Here is a 19909-nt window from a genome sequence, read left to right on the forward strand (position 1 = left end):
ATCCATCCGTTCACCTTTTCTGCGTCTCACAAAGACACGGCGGTTGGAACCAAAGATCTCAAATTTGGACTCATCAGACCAAAGCACAGATTTCCACTGGTCTAATGTCCATTCCTTGTGTTTCTTGGCCCAAACAAATCTCTTCTGCTTGTTGCCTCTCCTTAGCAGTGGTTTCCTAGCAGCTATTTGACCATGAAGGCCTGATTGGCGCAGTCTCCTCTTAACAGTTGTTCTAGAGATGGGTCTGCTGCTAGAACCCTGTGTGGCATTCATCTGGTCTCTGATCTGAGCTGCTGTTAACTTGCGATTTCTGAGGCTGGTGACTCGGATGAACTTATCCTCAGAAGCAGAGGTGACTCTTGGTCTTCCTTTCCTGGGTCGGTCCTCATGTGTGCCAGTTTCGTTGTAGCGCTTGATGGTTTTTGCGACTCCACTTGGGGACACATTTAAAGTTTTTGCAATTTTCCCGACTGACTGACCTTCATTTCTTAAAGTAATGATGGCCACTGGTTTTTCTTTAGTTAGCTGATTGGTTCTTGCCATAATATGAATTTTAACAGTTGTCCAATAGGGCTGTCGGCTGTGTATTAACCTGACTTCTGCATAACACAACTGATGGTCCCAACCCCATTGATAAAGCAAGAAATTCCACTAATTAACCCTGATAAGGCACACCTGTGAAGTGGAAACCATTTCAGGTGACTACCTCTTGAAGCTCATGGAGAGAATGCCAAGAGTGTGCAAAGCAGTAATCAGAGCAAAGGGTGGCTATTTTGAAGAAACTAGAATATAAAACATGTTTTCAGTTATTTCACCTTTTTTTGTTAAGTACATAACTCCACGTGTTCATTCATAGTTTTGATGCCTTCAGTGAGAATCTACAATGTAAATAGTCATGAAAATAAAGAAAACGCATTGAATGAGAAGGTGTGTCCAAACTTTTGGCCTGTACTGTATATATATATTTGATACTTTACATACATTTTCCGATTATATTTACATACTTTAACTTAAGTAGCACTTTCAGTACAGGACTTTTACTTGTAGCGGAGTATTTTCACAGGCTGTGTCTGAAATCATTCACTCATTCACTCTTCCATAACTCACTATACAGGGAGCTCTATGTAGAGGACTATATAAACATGAAAGAACACTTTCTGACAGTACTCAGGTCATTTTCTTCTGCGCCGTTTATTACATCATTGCTGTTGCACAATGAAAATATGTCATATCAACATCATGGAGTGGTGAGTGATTTGGGCCACAGTGTATTGTCAGTACTTCTACTGAAGTAAAGGATCTGAGGACCTCCTCCACTCCACACAAACAATAAACCAGTAAAATGACGTCACTGTGTTTATTAATAAAACCTTTCTACCCTCACCAGGGAACCGTCATCATCATAGCCAATCATGGCGACAGGATCGACATCCCTGCCGGAGCGATGCTGGAGAACAAGATCGTTTCAGGAAACCTGCGGATCCTCGACCACTGAGGCCTTCTGGGGGGAAACAAAGACGAAGCCATCTGCGCCTTGAAGAGACTTAAAGAGATTATTTTTCTTCTCTTCTCTGATGAACTATCTCACTTTGTTTGTTTGTCTGTTTTCAATGTAAAGCCAACCTGAAAGGGTCAAAGGTCAGCGTCTTCCATGTTCCTCCTGATGCAGACGTGATGAAACTTCCTGTTACTGCAAACAGCCGCTGCAGAGTCTGAGTCCACTGTGTGTCGTCTGCTTCTGCTGTCAAATAAACAAGTGCAATATGGGTCAGCTGAGTGTCATGTGATGTTTGGACTCTGACAGAAACTCCTCACAAATTTCATATGAGAGTTTTGGGGTTTTTTTAATGTCATATTTTGAATAAGATTTGAAAGTTTTCATCCTCTGGACTGTTTATTGGTTTCAAATTAAGAGTCTGAGGATTACAAATACTGACAATCACTGACATGAGTTACTAAAGTTCTAAAGAATAATCTTTGGAGGTTAAAGAGGGGTTAAATTACCTTGACAGTTACTGGCTGGCATCAGGCAGCCATGTCTATTGATTTCTTTGAGGCACTTCTGGAGGTTCAGTAGGCTGATATATCTGAAAGGAAAAGTTGTAATTATGACTTTTTGGTAGACACACACATATGTGTATATATACACAAATATACACATATGTATACATCTATCAATCAATTTAATTTATAAAGCCCAATATCACAAATCACAATTTGCCTCACAGGGCTTTACAGCATACGATATCCCTCTGTCCTTAGGACCCTCTCAGCTGATCAGGAAAAACTCCCTTTAACAGGGGAAAAAATGGTACATAAATTAATTGATTAATGTAACGGTACATATTTATGTCCAGTTTTACATGTCAGTGTTTGTTGGGGATTAAGTGTTTGAATGCATTAAGGCCTTTATCAGGGGTGTCACACTCACTTTAGTTCATGGGCAACATACAGCCCAGTGTGATCTCAAGTGGGCCGCACCTGGAAAACCACTGCAGATTTAACCTATAAATAATACTCTTTTAGTGTGAAGAAGTAAAAGCACATTTTGAAAACCTTCATCCAGAAGGTTGAAGAGTGGGCCAGACTGGACCCTCTGGTAGACCAGTTCTGGCCCCGTGAGTCTCCGTCCGGACCAAATATGGAGCGTGGACTGGTGGCTGGAGAGGTGCCAGTTCACCTCCTGGGCACTGCCGAGGTGCCCTTGAGCAAGGCACCGAATCCCCCAACCGCTCGGGGCGCCTGACCAAAGGGCAGCCCCCCTCACTCTGACATCTCTCCACTTTGTGCATGTATAGGTCCTGTTTGTGCATGTGTGTGTCTTTCAGACCTGTGTGTAATTGACAAGCAAGAGTGAAAACATTGAATTTCCCCTCAGGGGATTAATTAATAAAGTAAATAAACTTAAACTTAATAGAATATATTTATTTATTTATGTACATATATAATTTATATAAATATATGTAATTTATATTTATATAATTTATTTATCTATTTAATTATCTATTTACATGTTTGGGAAAAACCGGAGCACCCGGAGTAAACCCAATAAGTTGACATTGCTGCTCGAGCCTCAGTGAAAATTTTGTCCCTCTGCTAAGAGGCTCTGGTGACTGCGGGTCAGGTGTTTCAATATTTCCTCAGGGTCTCTCATTTACTTTTCTTGGTGTGTTTTCTCTTTTCTTTCTTCTTGAGGGTCTCGCTGCCCGAATTACGACTACGCTCAGAGTCTGTTTGGGCTCCTGATGGCACAAACTCTTCTGGGGTCGATACATTCAGCTCAGGTTCTGCTGCATTAACCAGGGGTGAAATGAGGCGATAACGTCTCCCACCACACCTGAAAAGTTTACCCAGATGCAGCAACCTGAGTTTACGGCTCTTTCTGATCCCCGGGTCTGTTTGAGCTGCTGGGGTCAGTGCAGATTCATCCTCAGATGAATCATTGTGCTCAGGTGCTGGTGTATTAACCGGGGGTGAATTGGAGGGATTACGTCTCCCACCACACCCGAAAAGTCTACCCAGATGCAGCAACCTGAGTTTACGGCTCTTTCTGATCCCCGGGTCTGTTTGAGCTGCTGGGGTCAGTGTAGATTCATCCTCAGATGAATCATTGTGCTCAGGTGCTGGTGTATTAACCGGGGGTGAATTGGAGGGATTACGTCTCCCACCACACCCGAAAAGTCTACCCAGATGCAGCAACCTGAGTTTACGGCTCTTTCTGATCCCCGGGTCTGTTTGAGCTGCTGGGGTCAGTGCAGATTCATCTGAGGATAATTCACTGAGCTCAGGTCCTTCTTTGGAAACAGCAATGTCTTCTTCACCAGATACAAGATCTGGTGACCCTGGATCAAGTGTTTCAGTGTTTTCCCAGGGTATCTCATCGGCGCAGCAGGGATGGCATGGGGATCCAGTGACTGGTGGTTGAGTAGAATCATCTAAAGATGATTCATTGGCCTCAGGTTCGGCTGCGTTAACCGAGAGTGAAGTGGGGTAAAGAAGTTCCTCATAATACCTGAGGAGTCCATCCGGACACAGAAACCTGAGTTTCTGTTCTGCTGTATTAACTGAGAGTGAATAGGGGCGAAGATGTTCCACAGAATACCAGACCAGTCTACGCGGACACAGAATCCTGACTGTACTGTAGTTTCTGAACTCCACGTGTGTTTGAGCTGCTAGTGGTTCAGAGTCATCTGAACGGGATTCACTGAGCTCCGGTCCGTATTGGCTAACAGCTTCGCTGCAGCAAGAAAAATGATCAGATGACTCTGGGTCAAGAGACTCAGTCTTTTCCCAGGGTCCCTCATTGGCTGCACAAGGAATGATTGGGGATCCAGTCACTGGTGATGGTGCAGATTCAACTGAGGATGACTCATCGAGCTCAGGTCCTTCTTGTGAAGCAGCTTCTTCGCTGCAAGGAAAAAGATCAGGTGACTCTGAGTCAAGAGACTCAGTCTTCTTCCAGGGTCCCTCATTGGCTGCACAAGGAATGAATGGGGATCCAGTCACTGGTGATGGTGCAGATTCAACTGAGGATGACTCATCAAGCTCAGGTCCTTCTTGTGAAGCAGCTTCTTCGCTGCAAGGAAAAAGATCAGGTGACTCTGAGTCAAGAGACTCAGTCTTCTTCCAGGGTCCCTCATTGGCTGCACAAGGAATGAATGGGGATCCAGTCACTGGTGATGGTGCAGATTCAACTGAGGATGACTCATCGAGCTCAGGTCCTTCTTGTGAAGCAGCTTCTTCGCTGCAAGGAAAAAGATCAGGTGACTCTGAGTCAAGAGACTCAGTCTTTTCCCAGGGTCCCTCATTGGCTGCACAGACATGGGATGGGGATCCAGTCACTGGTGATGGTGCCATCTTGACTAAGTATGACTCATCAAGCTCAGGTCCTTCTTGTGTAGCAGCTTCTTCGCTGCAAGGAAAAAGATCAGGTGACTCTGAGTCAAGAGACTCAGTCTTTTCCCAGGGTCCCTCATTGGCTGGACCATGGCATGGGGATCCAGTCCCTGGTGATGGTGCAGATTCGTCTGAGGATGACTCATCAAGCTCAGGTTCTGCTACATTCTCCAGGGGTGACGTGGGGCGAATAATGTCTACATTATTCTTGTGAATCTCGGAGCTGGTCCATAAAGAGGTGCTATCCAGTTCTTGTGTCCTGTGCTGAGTGTCATCACCCAGACAGTCCAGACCAGAGCTACTGACAGCACACTGATGCAGCAACCTCACATTATCTAAGCTAATGAACTCCGAGTCTGTTTGAGCTGCTGCCTCTACAACAGGGTCATCTGGGGGCAATTCACTGCGCTCAGGTTCCCCTGTGTTAACAGGGAGTGAACTGGGGTGGAAAAGTCCCTGCATCAGCATGCTATCCAGCTCTCGTGTCCTGTGCTGAGTGTCATCACCCAGACAGTCCAGACCAGAGGTACTGATGGCACGCTGATGCAGCAACCTCACATTATCCAAGCTTCTGAACTCCGAGTCTGTTTGAGCTGCTGCCTCTACAACAGGGTCGTCTGAGGGCAATTCACTGCGCTCAGGTTCCCCTGTGTTAACAGGGAGTGAACTGGGGTGGAAAAGTCCCTGCATCAGCATGCTATCCAGCTCTCGTGTCCTGTGCTGAGTGTCATCACCCAGACAGTCCAGACCAGAGGTACTGATGGCACGCTGATGCAGCAACCTCACATTATCCAAGCTTCTGAACTCCGAGTCTGTTTGAGCTGCTGCCTCTACAACAGGGTCGTCTGGGGGCAATTCACTGCGCTCAGGTTCCCCTGTGTTAACAGGGAGTGAACTGGGGTGGAAAAGTCCCTGCATCAGCATGCTATCCAGCTCTCGTGTCCTGTGCTGAGTGTCATCACCCAGACAGTCCAGACCAGAGGTACTGATGGCACGCTGATGCAGCAACCTCACATTATCCAAGCTTCTGAACTCCGAGTCTGTTTGAGCTGCTGCCTCTACAACAGGGTCGTCTGGGGGCAATTCACTGCGCTCAGGTTCCCCTGTGTTAACAGGGAGTGAACTGGGGTGGAAAAGTCCCTGCATCAGCATGCTATCCAGCTCTCGTGTCCTGTGCTGAGTGTCATCACCCAGACAGTCCAGACCAGAGGTACTGATGGCACGCTGATGCAGCAACCTCACATTATCCAAGCTTCTGAACTCCGAGTCTGTTTGAGCTGCTGCCTCTACAACAGGGTCGTCTGGGGGCAATTCACTGCGCTCAGGTTCCCCTGTGTTAACAGGGAGTGAACTGGGGTGGAAAAGTCCCTGCATCAGCATGCTATCCAGCTCTCGTGTCCTGTGCTGAGTGTCATCACCCAGACAGTCCAGACCAGAGGTACTGATGGCACGCTGATGCAGCAACCTCACATTATCCAAGCTTCTGAACTCCGAGTCTGTTTGAGCTGCTGCCTCTACAACAGGGTCGTCTGAGGGCAATTCACTGCGCTCAGGTTCCCCTGTGTTAACAGGGAGTGAACTGGGGTGGAAAAGTCCAACACCACACCTGATGATTCCTCCCTGATGCTGTAACCTGAGGTTACTGTAGGTTCTGGCTAAATCCCAGCTGTGAATGATCGGCATGACGGCGGTTGAAGTGAACTGAAAGGAGAATTTCAGTGTCTTCTGATGTCTAACACGAGTCGTCAAGTTTCACACGAACGTGAGACAATGTGGCTGCTGGCGACGGGGGAACTCAGAAGGTTGGACGGGGTATATTTACAAACTTTTTAATCAAAACTGTGACGTCACAGTGACATCACGTTGCAATTTACCCCCTAAGCCCCGCCCCCCTTGGTTACTGTTGCCACGTCCGTCAAGCTTTCGCTCCTAGTAAGAAATACGGAGTTTTCAGCGATTTCAGTGAGAGATATTCCAAAGGAAATAACATCAAATTTCTGTTAAAACTGTTCGGAGATAGAGAGAAGACGACAGAAAGGTTTTCAATGTGCATGTGAGAGCTACATTCACAATATCATCTGCTGGCGGAGTATAAAACACGAGAACATTGCAGAACATGCAACGCAACCATCAGGCACCCCACGTCTTGACACTTCACGTGAAGGACAAATACAGGAACAAATAAGGTTCTTGTACAGCAGGGTAAGTCAATATACGGTTTAAATTTAAGTTAATGTTGAGTTATGTTCCCTCCTTGGGGCAGACAAAGGGAGAGCAGCTAGCACACAAAGCTAGCGTTAGCTAACGTTAGCTAGTAGCATTAGCCCGACAGCGAGTTTAAACGTAAAAGATAGTTACTGTCAGACACGTTTACTCACCCGGAGAAAAACAAGATGGCGCAGAGAGCCCATTGGATCCTTGTAGGCTTTTATCGGCTGGCTGTGTAACAACAGGAGGTCATTTGTAACGACGACCGTGTTCACTGTGGGCACATCACACGGCGCTGAAGTTCGCTTCCGATTCGGTAGTTACCGTTAATGACGTCGCGGGGCTCCCCGGCTTGTCGCACCTCTTACTGTTGTAAAAGTATGTTTGACAGTTTAGGAAAAGTCTCAACTCTGTCTGAGACACAGCTTCACGTGTGACATCTTCATTCTGTCTGTACAGATGCAAAAGAAGGGCACATTTCACTGCGTTTTTCAGATGGAGACCACATCAGACCAAAAACCAGGTCAAAAGCCACTATATTTCAACAGGTCAAGTCTGGACATAAGTGCCTCAAAGAAGCCAATAAACATGGCTGCCTGATGCCAGCCAATAACGGTCAAGGTAATTTAACTCTTCTTTAACCTCCAAAGTTTATTCTTTAGGACTTCAGTAACAAATTTGTCTCAAAACTCCAACATGTCAAGGATGCTCTCAAACCAGAGGCCTGTACTACAAAGCAGGATTTGGAGTTAGTGAGGTAACTTCAGGGTTAACTCTGGGTTTTCAGTACTGGGAAGCTGGAAGCGGGAAGCTAAATCACCATGGTAGTTGATGCTGAACAGTTAACCTGCTCTGGAGCAGGTTAACTTCAGGGTATCAGATCACAGCCTGTCAACACCCCGACCTCTGACCGATCAGATCACTGAGGAAGCATGAATACATGAATCAAAGTCCAGAGTCTCGGTTTAAAAAGAGGAGCCTGTATGCTGTTATAGGCCAGAAGAACATTTAATATTTCCACTGGTTTTAAAACAGAGCTTCTAACAAACACAGAGATCGTTTACACACTAAACACATGATTTTAGCAGGATTTAAAATGATGCAGAGTTTGTTTGAATCCTCAGTGATGGCTGACAGTGCTGCTACTTTTACACTCTGATTCATCACTGCAGCTCAACATAACATGAGACACCTGTGTGATGAGAACTGGGATAAAACACATCATATTTTATCAGTAAAATAATCCACACACTGTTAATAAGCTCCTGTTATTATAAATGTAACATGTCAGTCAGACAGACCTCATCAGTCATTAACTACTCTTCCACTCTTTACTTCAGCAGCAGAAACAGTCTGGTGTTACTTTAACGTGTTTATGTGACATATTCAGAGGAGTTTCGTCATCATCCAACTAAACAGCAAAACATACTCTGTACTAATGTCACAGAGGCCCATAGCGATAGCTCAGTGATACCTGCACGTATTTTAAGAGTCGGACAATGGTGAATTTTTGGATGGTGCTTTCAATGTGTCTAGATCTTCTGTTTTCAGATTACAGTTTGTCGTTTATATCCTGCGCCACTGACATTTTACTGTCTCATCAACAATTCACTGTCACTACCATTTCATCTCATCTCATATCAAGCAGCCTCCTTCATTCATGGTTCTGATGATGACGCTCACACTTGACAACCCCGCTTCTTTTACATGATCGCACTCATGGCTGGATAGGAAAACCCAGAGTTGACTGACCTAGTTCACAACCAGCTTTGTAGTAACGGTTATCCAGACGGCCGATGTTGGGGTTAGTCAAACCAGATGGTGAGAAGATATCCTGGGTAAGTTCAACTGGCTTCATAGTGCAGGCCTCTGGTCAGAAAATCCTGAACCTGCACAACAAACAACATCAGAATCATCACTGGATATTCTTCCTCTTATTGATTTCTGATCTACGACAAAAACACTGTCGGCACTTTAAAAAAAGAATCCAACTTGAACCCTTTGACAGTGACGATACTTTGAGCGTTAAAGTATACGTTAAATTTTTGTGGTTAATTTAATAAAGGCTGAAGGAACTGACATTTAACCTTTCCAGATAACGAGAAAATTATTGTGATCTCACAATAAATGACTTCATCAAATTCATTATGCTGAGTTCAGTTATCTCTTTATCCCAAGATGACAAAGGAAAACCTTTTTGTTACTTGCAAAAAAACAAAATGTTTGTTTCTTTAGATAAATATCCTGTTATTTTACAGAATAATTATCTTGTTATTTCAACATAAAACTATGTTTTTTTATGTTGTTGGGGTTTTTTTTCTGAAAATATCACTAAAAATAACTTTGCTTCCCTAAAATAAGGAGACAATTAGACCATAATCACAAGAAAACAAACATTTCTACGTCAAGATGACGATTATAATTATCAGGTTTGAGATAGTTATCCCAAAGAAATATTTCTAACTTATTTTAGATGATAAGATTTATTATGTTCTCATTAAAAGATGACTGTTATCTCATTAGCTTGAATTCAGGAAGTTATACCTTTATCTTAAGATAATTAAATAACAGAATAGTTTTCTCCTGGAAAAAACGACAACTATATGTGTATACACACAAACACACAATTTTTACAATGCATCAGTTCTTCATAAGTTGTGTTTGTAAAATAATTACCACAGCTGGCAATTAATTAGTGGAGTTAAAAGTACAATGACCCTCTTTGAAATATTATGTAGAAGTATGAAGTGTCTACTAATACTCAAGTGAAGTACAGATACCTCAAATATGACATGTATTCAGAAAATGTTTTCCAGTCTTTACCAATACTTTATATCATCATACGTTTATTTGTTCATCAGTGTCTGGAGCCGGACAAATCTTTATCAGAGCACAGTCAAAAACTGTTTGTCTCCTTCCATCAGCAGCACCTGTGTTCCTGGCATGAACTTAACGCTACGCTGGCTGGCCTCAGCCAGTACTATAACCTCCCCCTTGTGGCCTGGTGGGATATTACATTTAAACGTGAATATAATTTATGGCTCCTACAGCTCCTTCCTACTGTTTTTTCTCTCAACCAAAGAAACTTAAAACAGAGAATTAGAATTAGCCATGTTAAAAAAATTTAGATTTCAAGAATGAAGTCCAAATATTACCAGAATAAAGTTGAAACTTCAAGAAAAAAAAGTTGTAATATTATGTGATTAAAGCATAAATTGAAAATGACAGACAACTGTTCATCGTCCTCATCAAACATGTCAAGTGTTGTCTTGTCAAGGCTAATTCACCTCTGCAATTATTCATTTAATAATAATTAATACTTATTTAATTATTAATCACAGTTCAGAGTTCCACATTGACAGTTGAGTGTATTTTATGAGACTGACTTCATTAAGTGACAATCATTTAACCTTTTTCAGGAACGCTGCCCCACGAGGTGATTCAATGTAAATTAAGTCACACTAACATAATTAACAATTATTATTAATAGTTATTCATTATTTCTGAACTACGAGTTGCCAACAAATGGTAACCTGTTGTGAGGCAGAGTCCGAATACATTGATTAATGTAACGGTTTCCAGTTTTACATGTCAGTGTTTGTTGGGGATTAAGTGTTTGAATGCATTAAGACCTTTATCAGGGGTGTCACACTCACTTTAGTTCATGGGCAACATACAGCCCAGTGTGATCTCAAGTGGGCCGCACCTGGAAAACCACTGCAGATTTAACCTATAAATAATAACTCTCTTTTAGTGTGAAGAAGTAAAAGTACATTTTGAAAACCTTCATCCTGTTATAAAAAACAGACGATGAACAGTCTGAGATATCTTCAGAAAAATAAGTGCCATGTCAACAATATTCCTGCTTCTCAACATTCAGTGAGTTCATGTGCAGACATTTCCACTCCTGTGTAGTAAAACTGGCATCACCCACCAAACTAAAGTGTTACCTACTGAGAAAGCAGTTTGATTTACTCCCAGCTTTAGAGACCATTTACAAATCAAGCGTTTTGGTGAACCCCACTTCACCTAAAATAACTTCAATTTCAATGTCAGAAACGTTTTTCTTTTTCTCCCTCTTTCTTAGGTTGCTCCATGTCCACAGGTCGAAAGGATGCACCTACCCACTGTAATTATCACCTCCATACATGGTGGTCACTGGATATTCATGGGCGGGGATGGATGCTAACTGCTGACTAGCGGGAACACGATGTCGACTTACGATTGATTGGCATTCATGAACATACAAACATGCCTACGATCAAATCCAAGTCTTCCACAGCGTTCATGAATCCTGGGTAGATTTTTAGTGCCATTGTTTTTTATTGTTTCACAGATTTACTGACAGTTCATGAATGAGACCCAGTCCCTTAAAATATGACCACAATAAGTATTATTGTTTGTTCAGAGAACTGTATTCTGGTTGGGCTGAAAAGCCCCTGAGGCAGCATTTTACATGAAGCAGGTCCCTCACTGTTTAACTTGCTCCTGAAACCTGGCACCTCTTTGGGGTCGTACACATGCTGCCTTCGTGTTCATTGTTATCAGTGTAGACGTGCAGCAGACACAACGGCTGTGCCCTGAGATAAACAAAGTTTGGCTTTTGTAATGCAGCAGCGCTCACCGCACATCATGTGGCATCATCTTTTCCTTTAATCAGTAAATATCAGTCTGTGATAAATATGGAGAAGTTGATCTTTTCAGTGCAGAGCTGTCAGAGCTTTACATCTGACAACAGGCCATATATCTACATCTATATATATACAGTACAGGCCAAAAGTTTGGACACACCTTCTCATTCAATGCAGTTTCTTTCTTTTCATGACTATTTACATTGTAGATTCTCACTGAAGGCATCAAAACTATGAATGAACACATGTGGAGTTATGTACTTAACAAAAAAAGGTGAAATAACTGAAAACCTGTTTTATATTCTAGTTTCTTCAAAATAGCCACCCTTTGCTCTGATTACTGCTTTGCACACTCTTGGCATTCTCTGGATGAGCTTCAAGAGGTAGTCACCTGAAATGGTTTCCACTTCACAGGTGTGCCTTATCAGGGTTAATTAGTGGAATTTCTTGCTCTATCAATGGGGTTGGGACCATCAGTTGTGTTGTGCAGAAGTCAGGTTAATACACAGCCGACAGCCCTATTGGACAACTGTTAAAATTCATATTATGGCAAGAACCAATCAGCTAACTAAAGAAAAACCAGTGGCCATCATTACTTTAAGAAATGAAGGTCAGTCAGTCCGGAAAATTGCAAAAACTTTAAATGTGTCCCCAAGTGGAGTCGCAAAAACCATCAAGCGCTACAACGAAACTGGCACACATGAGGACCGACCCAGGAAAGGAAGACCAAGAGTCACCTCTGCTTCTGAGGATAAGTTCATCCGAGTCACCAGCCTCAGAAATCGCAAGTTAACAGCAGCTCAGATCAGAGACCAGATGAATGCCACACAGAGTTCTAGCAGCAGACCCATCTCTAGAACAACTGTTAAGAGGAGACTGCGCGAATCAGGCCTTCATGGTCAAATAGCTGCTAGGAAACCACTGCTAAGGAGAGGCAACAAGCAGAAGAGATTTGTTTGGGCCAAGAAACACAAGGAATGGACATTAGACCAGTGGAAATCTGTGCTTTGGTCTGATGAGTCCAAATTTGAGATCTTTGGTTCCAACCGCCGTGTCTTTGTGAGACTCAGAAAAGGTGAACGGATGGATTCCACATGCCTGGTTCCCACTGTGAAGCATGGAGGAGGAGGTGTGATGGTGTGGGGGTGTTTTGCTGGTGACACTGTTGGGGATTTATTCAAAATTGAAGGCACACTGAACCAGCATGGCTACCACAGCATCCTGCAGCGACATGCCATCCCATCCGGTGTGCGTTTAGTTGGACGATCATTTATTTTTCAACAGGACAATGACCCCAAACACACCTCCAGGCTGTGTAAGGGCTATTTGACTAAGAAGGAGAGTGATGGAGTGCTGCGGCAGATGACCTGGCCTCCACAGTCACCGGACCTGAACCCAGTCGAGATGGTTTGGGGTGAGCTGGACCGCAGAGTGAAGGCAAAGGGGCCAACAAGTGCTAAACACCTCTGGGAACTCCTTCAAGACTGTTGGAAAACCATTTCAGGTGACTACCTCTTGAAGCTCATGGAGAGAATGCCAAGAGTGTGCAAAGCAGTAATCAGAGCAAAGGGTGGCTATTTTGAAGAAACTAGAATATAAAACATGTTTTCAGTTATTTCACCTTTTTTTGTTAAGTACATAACTCCACGTGTTCATTCATAGTTTTGATGCCTTCAGTGAGAATCTACAATGTAAATAGTCATGAAAATAAAGAAAACGCATTGAATGAGAAGGTGTGTCCAAACTTTTGGCCTGTACTGTATAGATAGATAGATAGATAGATAGATTTTTTTATTATTATTTTATCTTACATGTTTGGGGAAAACCGGAGCACCCGGAGTAAACCCAATAAGTTGACATTGCTGCTCGAGCCTCAGTGAAAATTTTGTCCCTCTGCTAAGAGGCCCTGGTGACTGCGGGTCAGGTGTTTCAATATTTCCTCAGGGTCTCTCATTTACTTTTCTTGGTGTGTTTTCCTTTTCTTTCTTCTTGAGAGTCTCGCTGCCCGAATTACGACTACGCTCAGAGTCTGTTTGGGCTCCTGATGGCACAAACTCTTCTGGGGTCGATCCATTCAGCTCAGGTGCTGGTGTATTAACTGGGGGTGAATTGGAGGGATTACGTCTCCCACCACACCTGAAAAGTCTACCCGGATGCAGCAACCTGAGTTTACGGCTCTTTCTGATCCCCAGGTCTGTCTGAGCTGCTGGGGTCAGTGCAGATTCATCTGAGGATAATTCACTGAGCTCAGGTCCTTCTTTGGAAACAGCAATGTCTTCTTTACCAGATACAAGATCTGGTGACCCTGGGTCAAGTGTTTCAGTGTTTTCCCAGGGTCTCATCGGCACAGCAGGGATGGCATGGGGATCCAGTGACTGGTGGTTGAGTAGAATCATCTAAAGATGATTCATAGGTTCGGCTGTGTTAACCGAGAGTGAACTGGGGCAAATACGTTCCACATTATACCTGACGAGTCCATCCAGACACAAAAATCTGAGATTACTGTGGTTTCTGAACTCCATGTGTGTTTGAGCTGCTAGTGGTTCAGATTCATCTGAACGGGATTCACTGAGCTCTGGTCTGTATTGGCTAACAGCTTCATTGCAGCAAGAAAAATGATCAGATGACTCTGGGTCAAGAGACTCAGTCTTCTCCCAGGGTCCCTCATTGGCTGGACAGAGATGGGATGGGGATCCAGTCACTGGTGATGGTGCCGTCTTGACTAAGGCTGACTCATTGAGCTCAGGTCCTTCTTGTGTAGCAGCTTCTTCGCTGCAAGGAAAAAGATCAGGTGACTCTGGGTGAAGAGACTCAGTCTTTTCCCAGGGTCCCTCATTGGCTGGACCATGGCATGGGGATCCAGTCACTGGTGATGGTGCAGATTCGTCTGAGGATGACTCATCAAGCTCAGGTTCTGCTGCATTCTCCAGGGGTGACGTGGGGCGAATAATGTCTACATTATTCCTGTTGTGTCCACCACACACGCAATGCAGAAGCCTTAAATTATTGTTTCTGGCTATATCGCAGCTGTGAATCTCGGCGCTGGTCCATAAAGAGGTGCTGTCCAGCTCTTGTGTCCTGTGCTGAGTGTCATCACCCAGACAGTCCAGACCAGAGCTACTGACAGCACACTGATGCAGCAACCTCACATTATGTAAGCTAATGAACTCCGAGTCTGTTTGAGCTGCTGCCTCTACAACAGGGTCGTCTGAGGGCAATTCACTGCGCTCAGGTTCCCCTGTGTTAACAGGGAGTGAACTGGGGTGGAAAAGTCCAACACCAAACCTGATGAGTCCTCCCTGACGCTGTAACCTGAGGTTACTGTAGGTTCTGGCTAAATCCCAGCTGTGAATGATCGGCATGACGGCGGTTGATTCATCAAGCTCAGGTCCTTCTTGTGTAGCAGCTTCTTCGCTGCAAGGGTAAAGATCAGGTGACTCTGGGTCAAGAGACTCAGTCTTTTCCCAGGGTCCCTCATTGGCTGTACAAGGAAGGCATGAGGATCCAGTCACTGGTGATGGTGCAGATTCGTCTGAGGATGATTCATCAAGCTCAACGTCGACGGGCTTGCCGGGCGGGAAGCTGTCACTTCCAGCGGAGCTACTAGCCTGGCAGCTAACATCTCCAGCGGGCCTGCTAGCCGAGGTCCCCAGCGGGCAGCAGTGGGCCCCCAGCGGGTATACGCCGACGGCAGTGTGCCTAGCAGCTGGGGGGCCCATACCACCTTCGGCGGGTCTGATCTCCGAGCAGCCGTCATCTCCTGCGGGACCGCTGGACGGGCACCTGTCCTACCGTAGCAGCGGCGGACCGGCAGCAGCGGCTCCACCAGCGGGGGTCGCGCTCAGAGCGTCCAGCTCAGCAGCTCGTGGCTCCATCCATCCTGCAGCCTTTTTCTCCGGCGGGTCAGCGGGCTCCAGTTGGTCTGTCGACGGAGCTGTCTACTTCTCCGGTGAGTCGGTGGACTGAGCAGCTCTCTTCTTCGGCGGGTCGGCAGGCTCTGGTCGGTCAGTGGACTGAACTGTCTACCTCTCCAGTGGGTCATCGGACTGAGCAGCCCTTTTCTCCGGTGGTCAGTGGCCCAGCAGCAGAGCCTCCCGCGGGCCTGGCAAAATGCAGGAATCCAGCTCTAAAGAAATAACGGACATGAATCTTCAGCACTTTAAATCATGCCAAGTTAGTATTGGACCCTCTTTCTAAACCTAATGGGTTATTATGTGGTCATTTAAATATCTGTAGCATGGTACCCAAATGTGAACAAATTGAACATCTACTTGGTAACTCAAATTTAGATATTCTAGGTTTATCTGAGACATGGCTGTCCAGCTCCTCACCTGAAGCTGCCATTCTTTTACCCCATTATAATGTATTCAGGCATGACAGGGCCATAGGTAAGGGTGGTGGGGTTCTTCTTTATGTTAAAGACACCATCAAATGCAGTCAACTCACTGCTCCTAGTGGAGTTGATATTGAAGCTGTCAGTGTGAAAGTCTCTCTCTCTGCTGAAATGTCTTTTGTGTTGATTTGTATGTACCGCCCTCCTTCTGCCAAATCAGATTTTTTTGCCCATCTAAAAGCTCTCCTAAATCACCACACTGATCATCAGTCTGAAATTTTGGTAATGAGGGACTTCAACATTAACTGGGATGTGAAAAAAGACAGAAAAATCTTTAAACAATCTATGGATCATTTCAATCTATCTCAGTTGCTTGAACAACCGACCAGAATTACTAATTCTTCTAGAACTAGAATAGACCTGCTATTTACAAATAGACCTGAGAGGATAACGGCTACCCACAATCTGTTAACAGGGCTCTCTGATCATAATGCGATCATTTTTTCTCGAAAACTTACAAGATCACGTTTCTCTAATGTTCCCCCTATTCCAGTTAACTCCACATCTGTGTTTGAGTTTATACCCAAAAACCAGCAACATAACTTAGCCTCAGCACTTAAAGAGTTCAGTTGGTCTAAAATCCTTGCATGTGTGAACCTGGAGAGTGGCTGGGATCTATTTGATAGATCAATCAAGGAGGTCTTGGCCCCTCTTACCTGTAGAGGGAAATACGGGAAAAAATTGGGTCACACTCTGCCATGGGTTGATGAGGAGTGCAGGATGCTCACGTCTGCTAGGGACATCTTACTGAAACGCTCTTTAAGGTCTGGTCTGGTCCCTGACAGATTAAAATTCACCACTGCCAGAAATAAAGTTACTCAGGCTTTACGTAGTTCTTCATGGGTATAATCGAGAATGCTTATGGTAATGGTAAAGTTATCTGGCAAAATATTAATAAAGTGCTGGGTTGCCAAGGCAAACAGGACAAGGGACTGGAGCTCTGTATAAAAAACACGCCAGTGAAGGATCCCCTTACTTTGGCCACTAGTTTAAATCACTTCTTTCTTGAATCTGTGAATGACATAGTCCAGCAGCTTTCCTCTCCTGAGTGTGTTTATTCTCCAGTCGACCACACCCGACCAACCTTCAATTTTATAGATATTACTGAATCAGAGGTGGCTAAAGGTCCAGGGATGTCTCTGGGCTAAGTTGTGTCCAAAATTGCTGAGAAATGGGTTGCCCAACTTCTTGTAGAGCATCTTAACAGTGATCTTCCTCTTCTACATCCTATGCAGTTTGTTTTCCGCACTCACCACTCCACTGAAACTGCCTTGTGCGTCCTTATTGAAAAAATTAAATGCATGGTAGATAAGAGTGCTTGTTGTGTTGCTGCAGTTTTTCTTGATCTAAAGAGAGCATTCGACACTATAGACCACCAAGTCCTTTTATCTAGGTTAACCCATTTCAACCTTTCTACACACGCAGTCTCTTGGTTCAAATCATAGCCAGCCAGGACATTTCTGCATTCTATGATTTTCAGTCACATTGAATACTGTCTGACCAGCTGGTCCCTCACATGCGCTTCCACTCTCAAGCCCTTAGAATCATTATATAAAAGATCGCTGAAAGTATTTGCTAAGAAACCGCAATCTTATCATTACTGTAAGATCCTTGAGAAATATGGATTCAACTTTAAAAAGAGCCTGTGTAATTTTCATATCGCTAAATGGCCACCACCCGAGCATCTGCCCGAGGTGACTGTGTCATTCCACGCAGGCGCACCACCTTTAGTCAGATGGTTCTGTCTGTCCAGGGTAGAAACTTCTGGAACACCATACCATCCACTGTTGGGGAGTGTCTCACCTTTGGCACTTTTAAAAAACATTTGAAGGGATGGCTGAGGTCCACCAAAAATTGTTTCCACAGCTCTTGAGTGCTCAGTACCATGTGAGGTAGCTTGTATATTATGTGACTGACTGGTTTATGTGCTGTATTTATGTGTTGTAATAGTGTTGTGATGGTGTCTCTCAGGTGCAATATACTGTGTGCAATATTATATGAAGCACTTGACGACCTCTGATGTGTTATCTGTATACTGTAGTAGATGCTGCATGGGTGCTGGGTGCAGCATACGGGGTGCAATATGTTATAGGAAGTACCTGAGGGTTTTTGCAATTTGTTGTGATTGTTGTATATGACAAATGTATGTTTTATATTGTGTACTTACTTAGCCTTGAGATTGAGTTATGATTTCATTACTGTAATTGCTATGCCTTTAATATGCTTAGTGTTTACACTATTTTTAGGAACTGTCGCGTGTACCATCTGGCAGGGGGACTGGCAATGGAAATCAGCCTTTGGCTGTAATTTGGTGTAGATTTCTCAATTTCAACCTGAGCCTGAGCCCGAGCCCGAATAAGCCCGACGGGTCGGGTCGGTTTGGGCCGACTAATTAAGTTAATTGGGGAGGGCTGAGTCGGGCTCGGACAGCGGAGAGAGAGAGAGAGAGAGAAATATGTGTCTGTCAGAGAAGCGCACTGTGTGAGGGTGTGACAGCAGCACTAACACACAATGCTGCTGTCCATGGTTCTCACCTCTGAGCAGCCTGTGAGGAAGAAAATATGCATGTCTGTTAAGATTATTCCAAATCCATTCATTATTCAATGTTATGTTGATATTTGAAGGTTATAGTTACCGTTTTTAATAAAGTGTTCGAGTTGAAGTTGAAGTATTGTCTGCTGTGTGTGTGTGTGTGTGTGTGTGTGTGTGTAAGGGGGATGATAATAGGGATATAATAATTAAGCAAGAAGAAAATGCGAATTATAAAAATAAAGAAAGCTGAATTCCGTTCTGACGAAAAAAATAATACTAAAACAAGATATGCTGCTGTGAAGTGTGAGTGAAGTTCAGTCAGTCAGTCAGCGTTCAGGTGCAGGAAAAGTGTTGAGAGCGGCTGCGGCTCATTAAATGCAGCGGCGCAGCGCTACATGATGCGCAATGGTTGCTCTCCCCCACGCTGACGTTGAAGCCTGTCTGTCTGGTGATATTATTTTGGGACATGAATGATTGGTTGACTTTAAGTGATTAAAGATACTGTATTTGAGCCAGGGAAGCCAGACTGCTGAGGCACACAGGGGGAGCATCATTATTTCCCCCTTCCATTTAAAAAAAAAAAAAAACAAACTCCGGTTAACTTGTTTGGTTGTGATGTATGTGATGATGTCGGGCCGAGCCGGTTTCGGGCTTCAAGTCCCTCGGGTCATTTCGGTTTCGGGTTGAATTTTTGGGCCCGTTGAGAACTCCATTGGGTCCCTTTACGTTTTTATGTTTATGAAAATGTTCATTAATGTACACTGTCCCTCTTGACAAAATAAAATAAATTAAAATTAAATTAAACGTAAAAGATAGGCTAGTTATTGTCAGACACGTTTACTCACCCGGAGAAAAACAAGATGGCGCAGAGAGCCCATTGGATCCTTGTAGGCTTTTATCGGCTGGCTGTGTAACAACAGGAGGTCATTTGTAATGACGACCGTGTTCACTGTGGGCACATCACACGACGCTGAAGTTCGCTTCCGATTCGGTAGTTACCGTTAATGACGTCGTTGTAAAAGTATGTTTGACAGTTTAGGAAAAGTCTCAACTCTGTCTGAGACACAGCTTCACATGTGTGACATCTTCATTCTGTCTGTACAGATGCAAAAGAAGGGCACATTTCACTGCGTTTTTCAGATGGAGACCACATCAGACCAGGTCCAGGTCAAAAACCACTATATTTCAACAGGTCAAGTCTGGTCAAGTCAGATTTGTGAAACCTGTTCTATTTGTGGAGATGCAAAAA

The 19909-nt window shown here is 44.1% G+C and overlaps 1 protein-coding gene and 1 long non-coding RNA gene across 3 annotated transcripts in view; one reads left to right on the forward strand and one right to left on the reverse strand.

Annotated features, from left to right (window-relative positions):
* The window catches only part of LOC117255460 (UTP--glucose-1-phosphate uridylyltransferase-like), a 30491-nt gene extending 28720 nt beyond the window's left edge, over nt 1-1771 (forward strand). For both annotated transcript variants that reach the window (XM_078166511.1, XM_033624408.2), the window contains exon 10: nt 1388-1771. In XM_078166511.1, coding sequence (XP_078022637.1) covers nt 1388-1495 — 108 coding nt within the window. In that variant the 3' untranslated portion in view covers nt 1496-1771. The remainder of the gene's footprint in view (nt 1-1387) is intronic.
* LOC144462523 (uncharacterized) lies at nt 955-7540 on the reverse strand. The gene is made up of 2 exons (XR_013490799.1): nt 7275-7540; nt 955-2087 (listed from the first exon to the last, which is right to left on the reverse strand). It is a non-coding gene; the product is annotated as an uncharacterized LOC144462523 (long non-coding RNA).
* Between the last annotated feature and the right edge of the window lie 12369 nt (nt 7541-19909).

The sequence above is a fragment of the Epinephelus lanceolatus genome, chromosome 3 (genome assembly GCF_041903045.1).
Source record: "Epinephelus lanceolatus isolate andai-2023 chromosome 3, ASM4190304v1, whole genome shotgun sequence".
NCBI lineage: Eukaryota > Metazoa > Chordata > Actinopteri > Perciformes > Serranidae > Epinephelus > Epinephelus lanceolatus.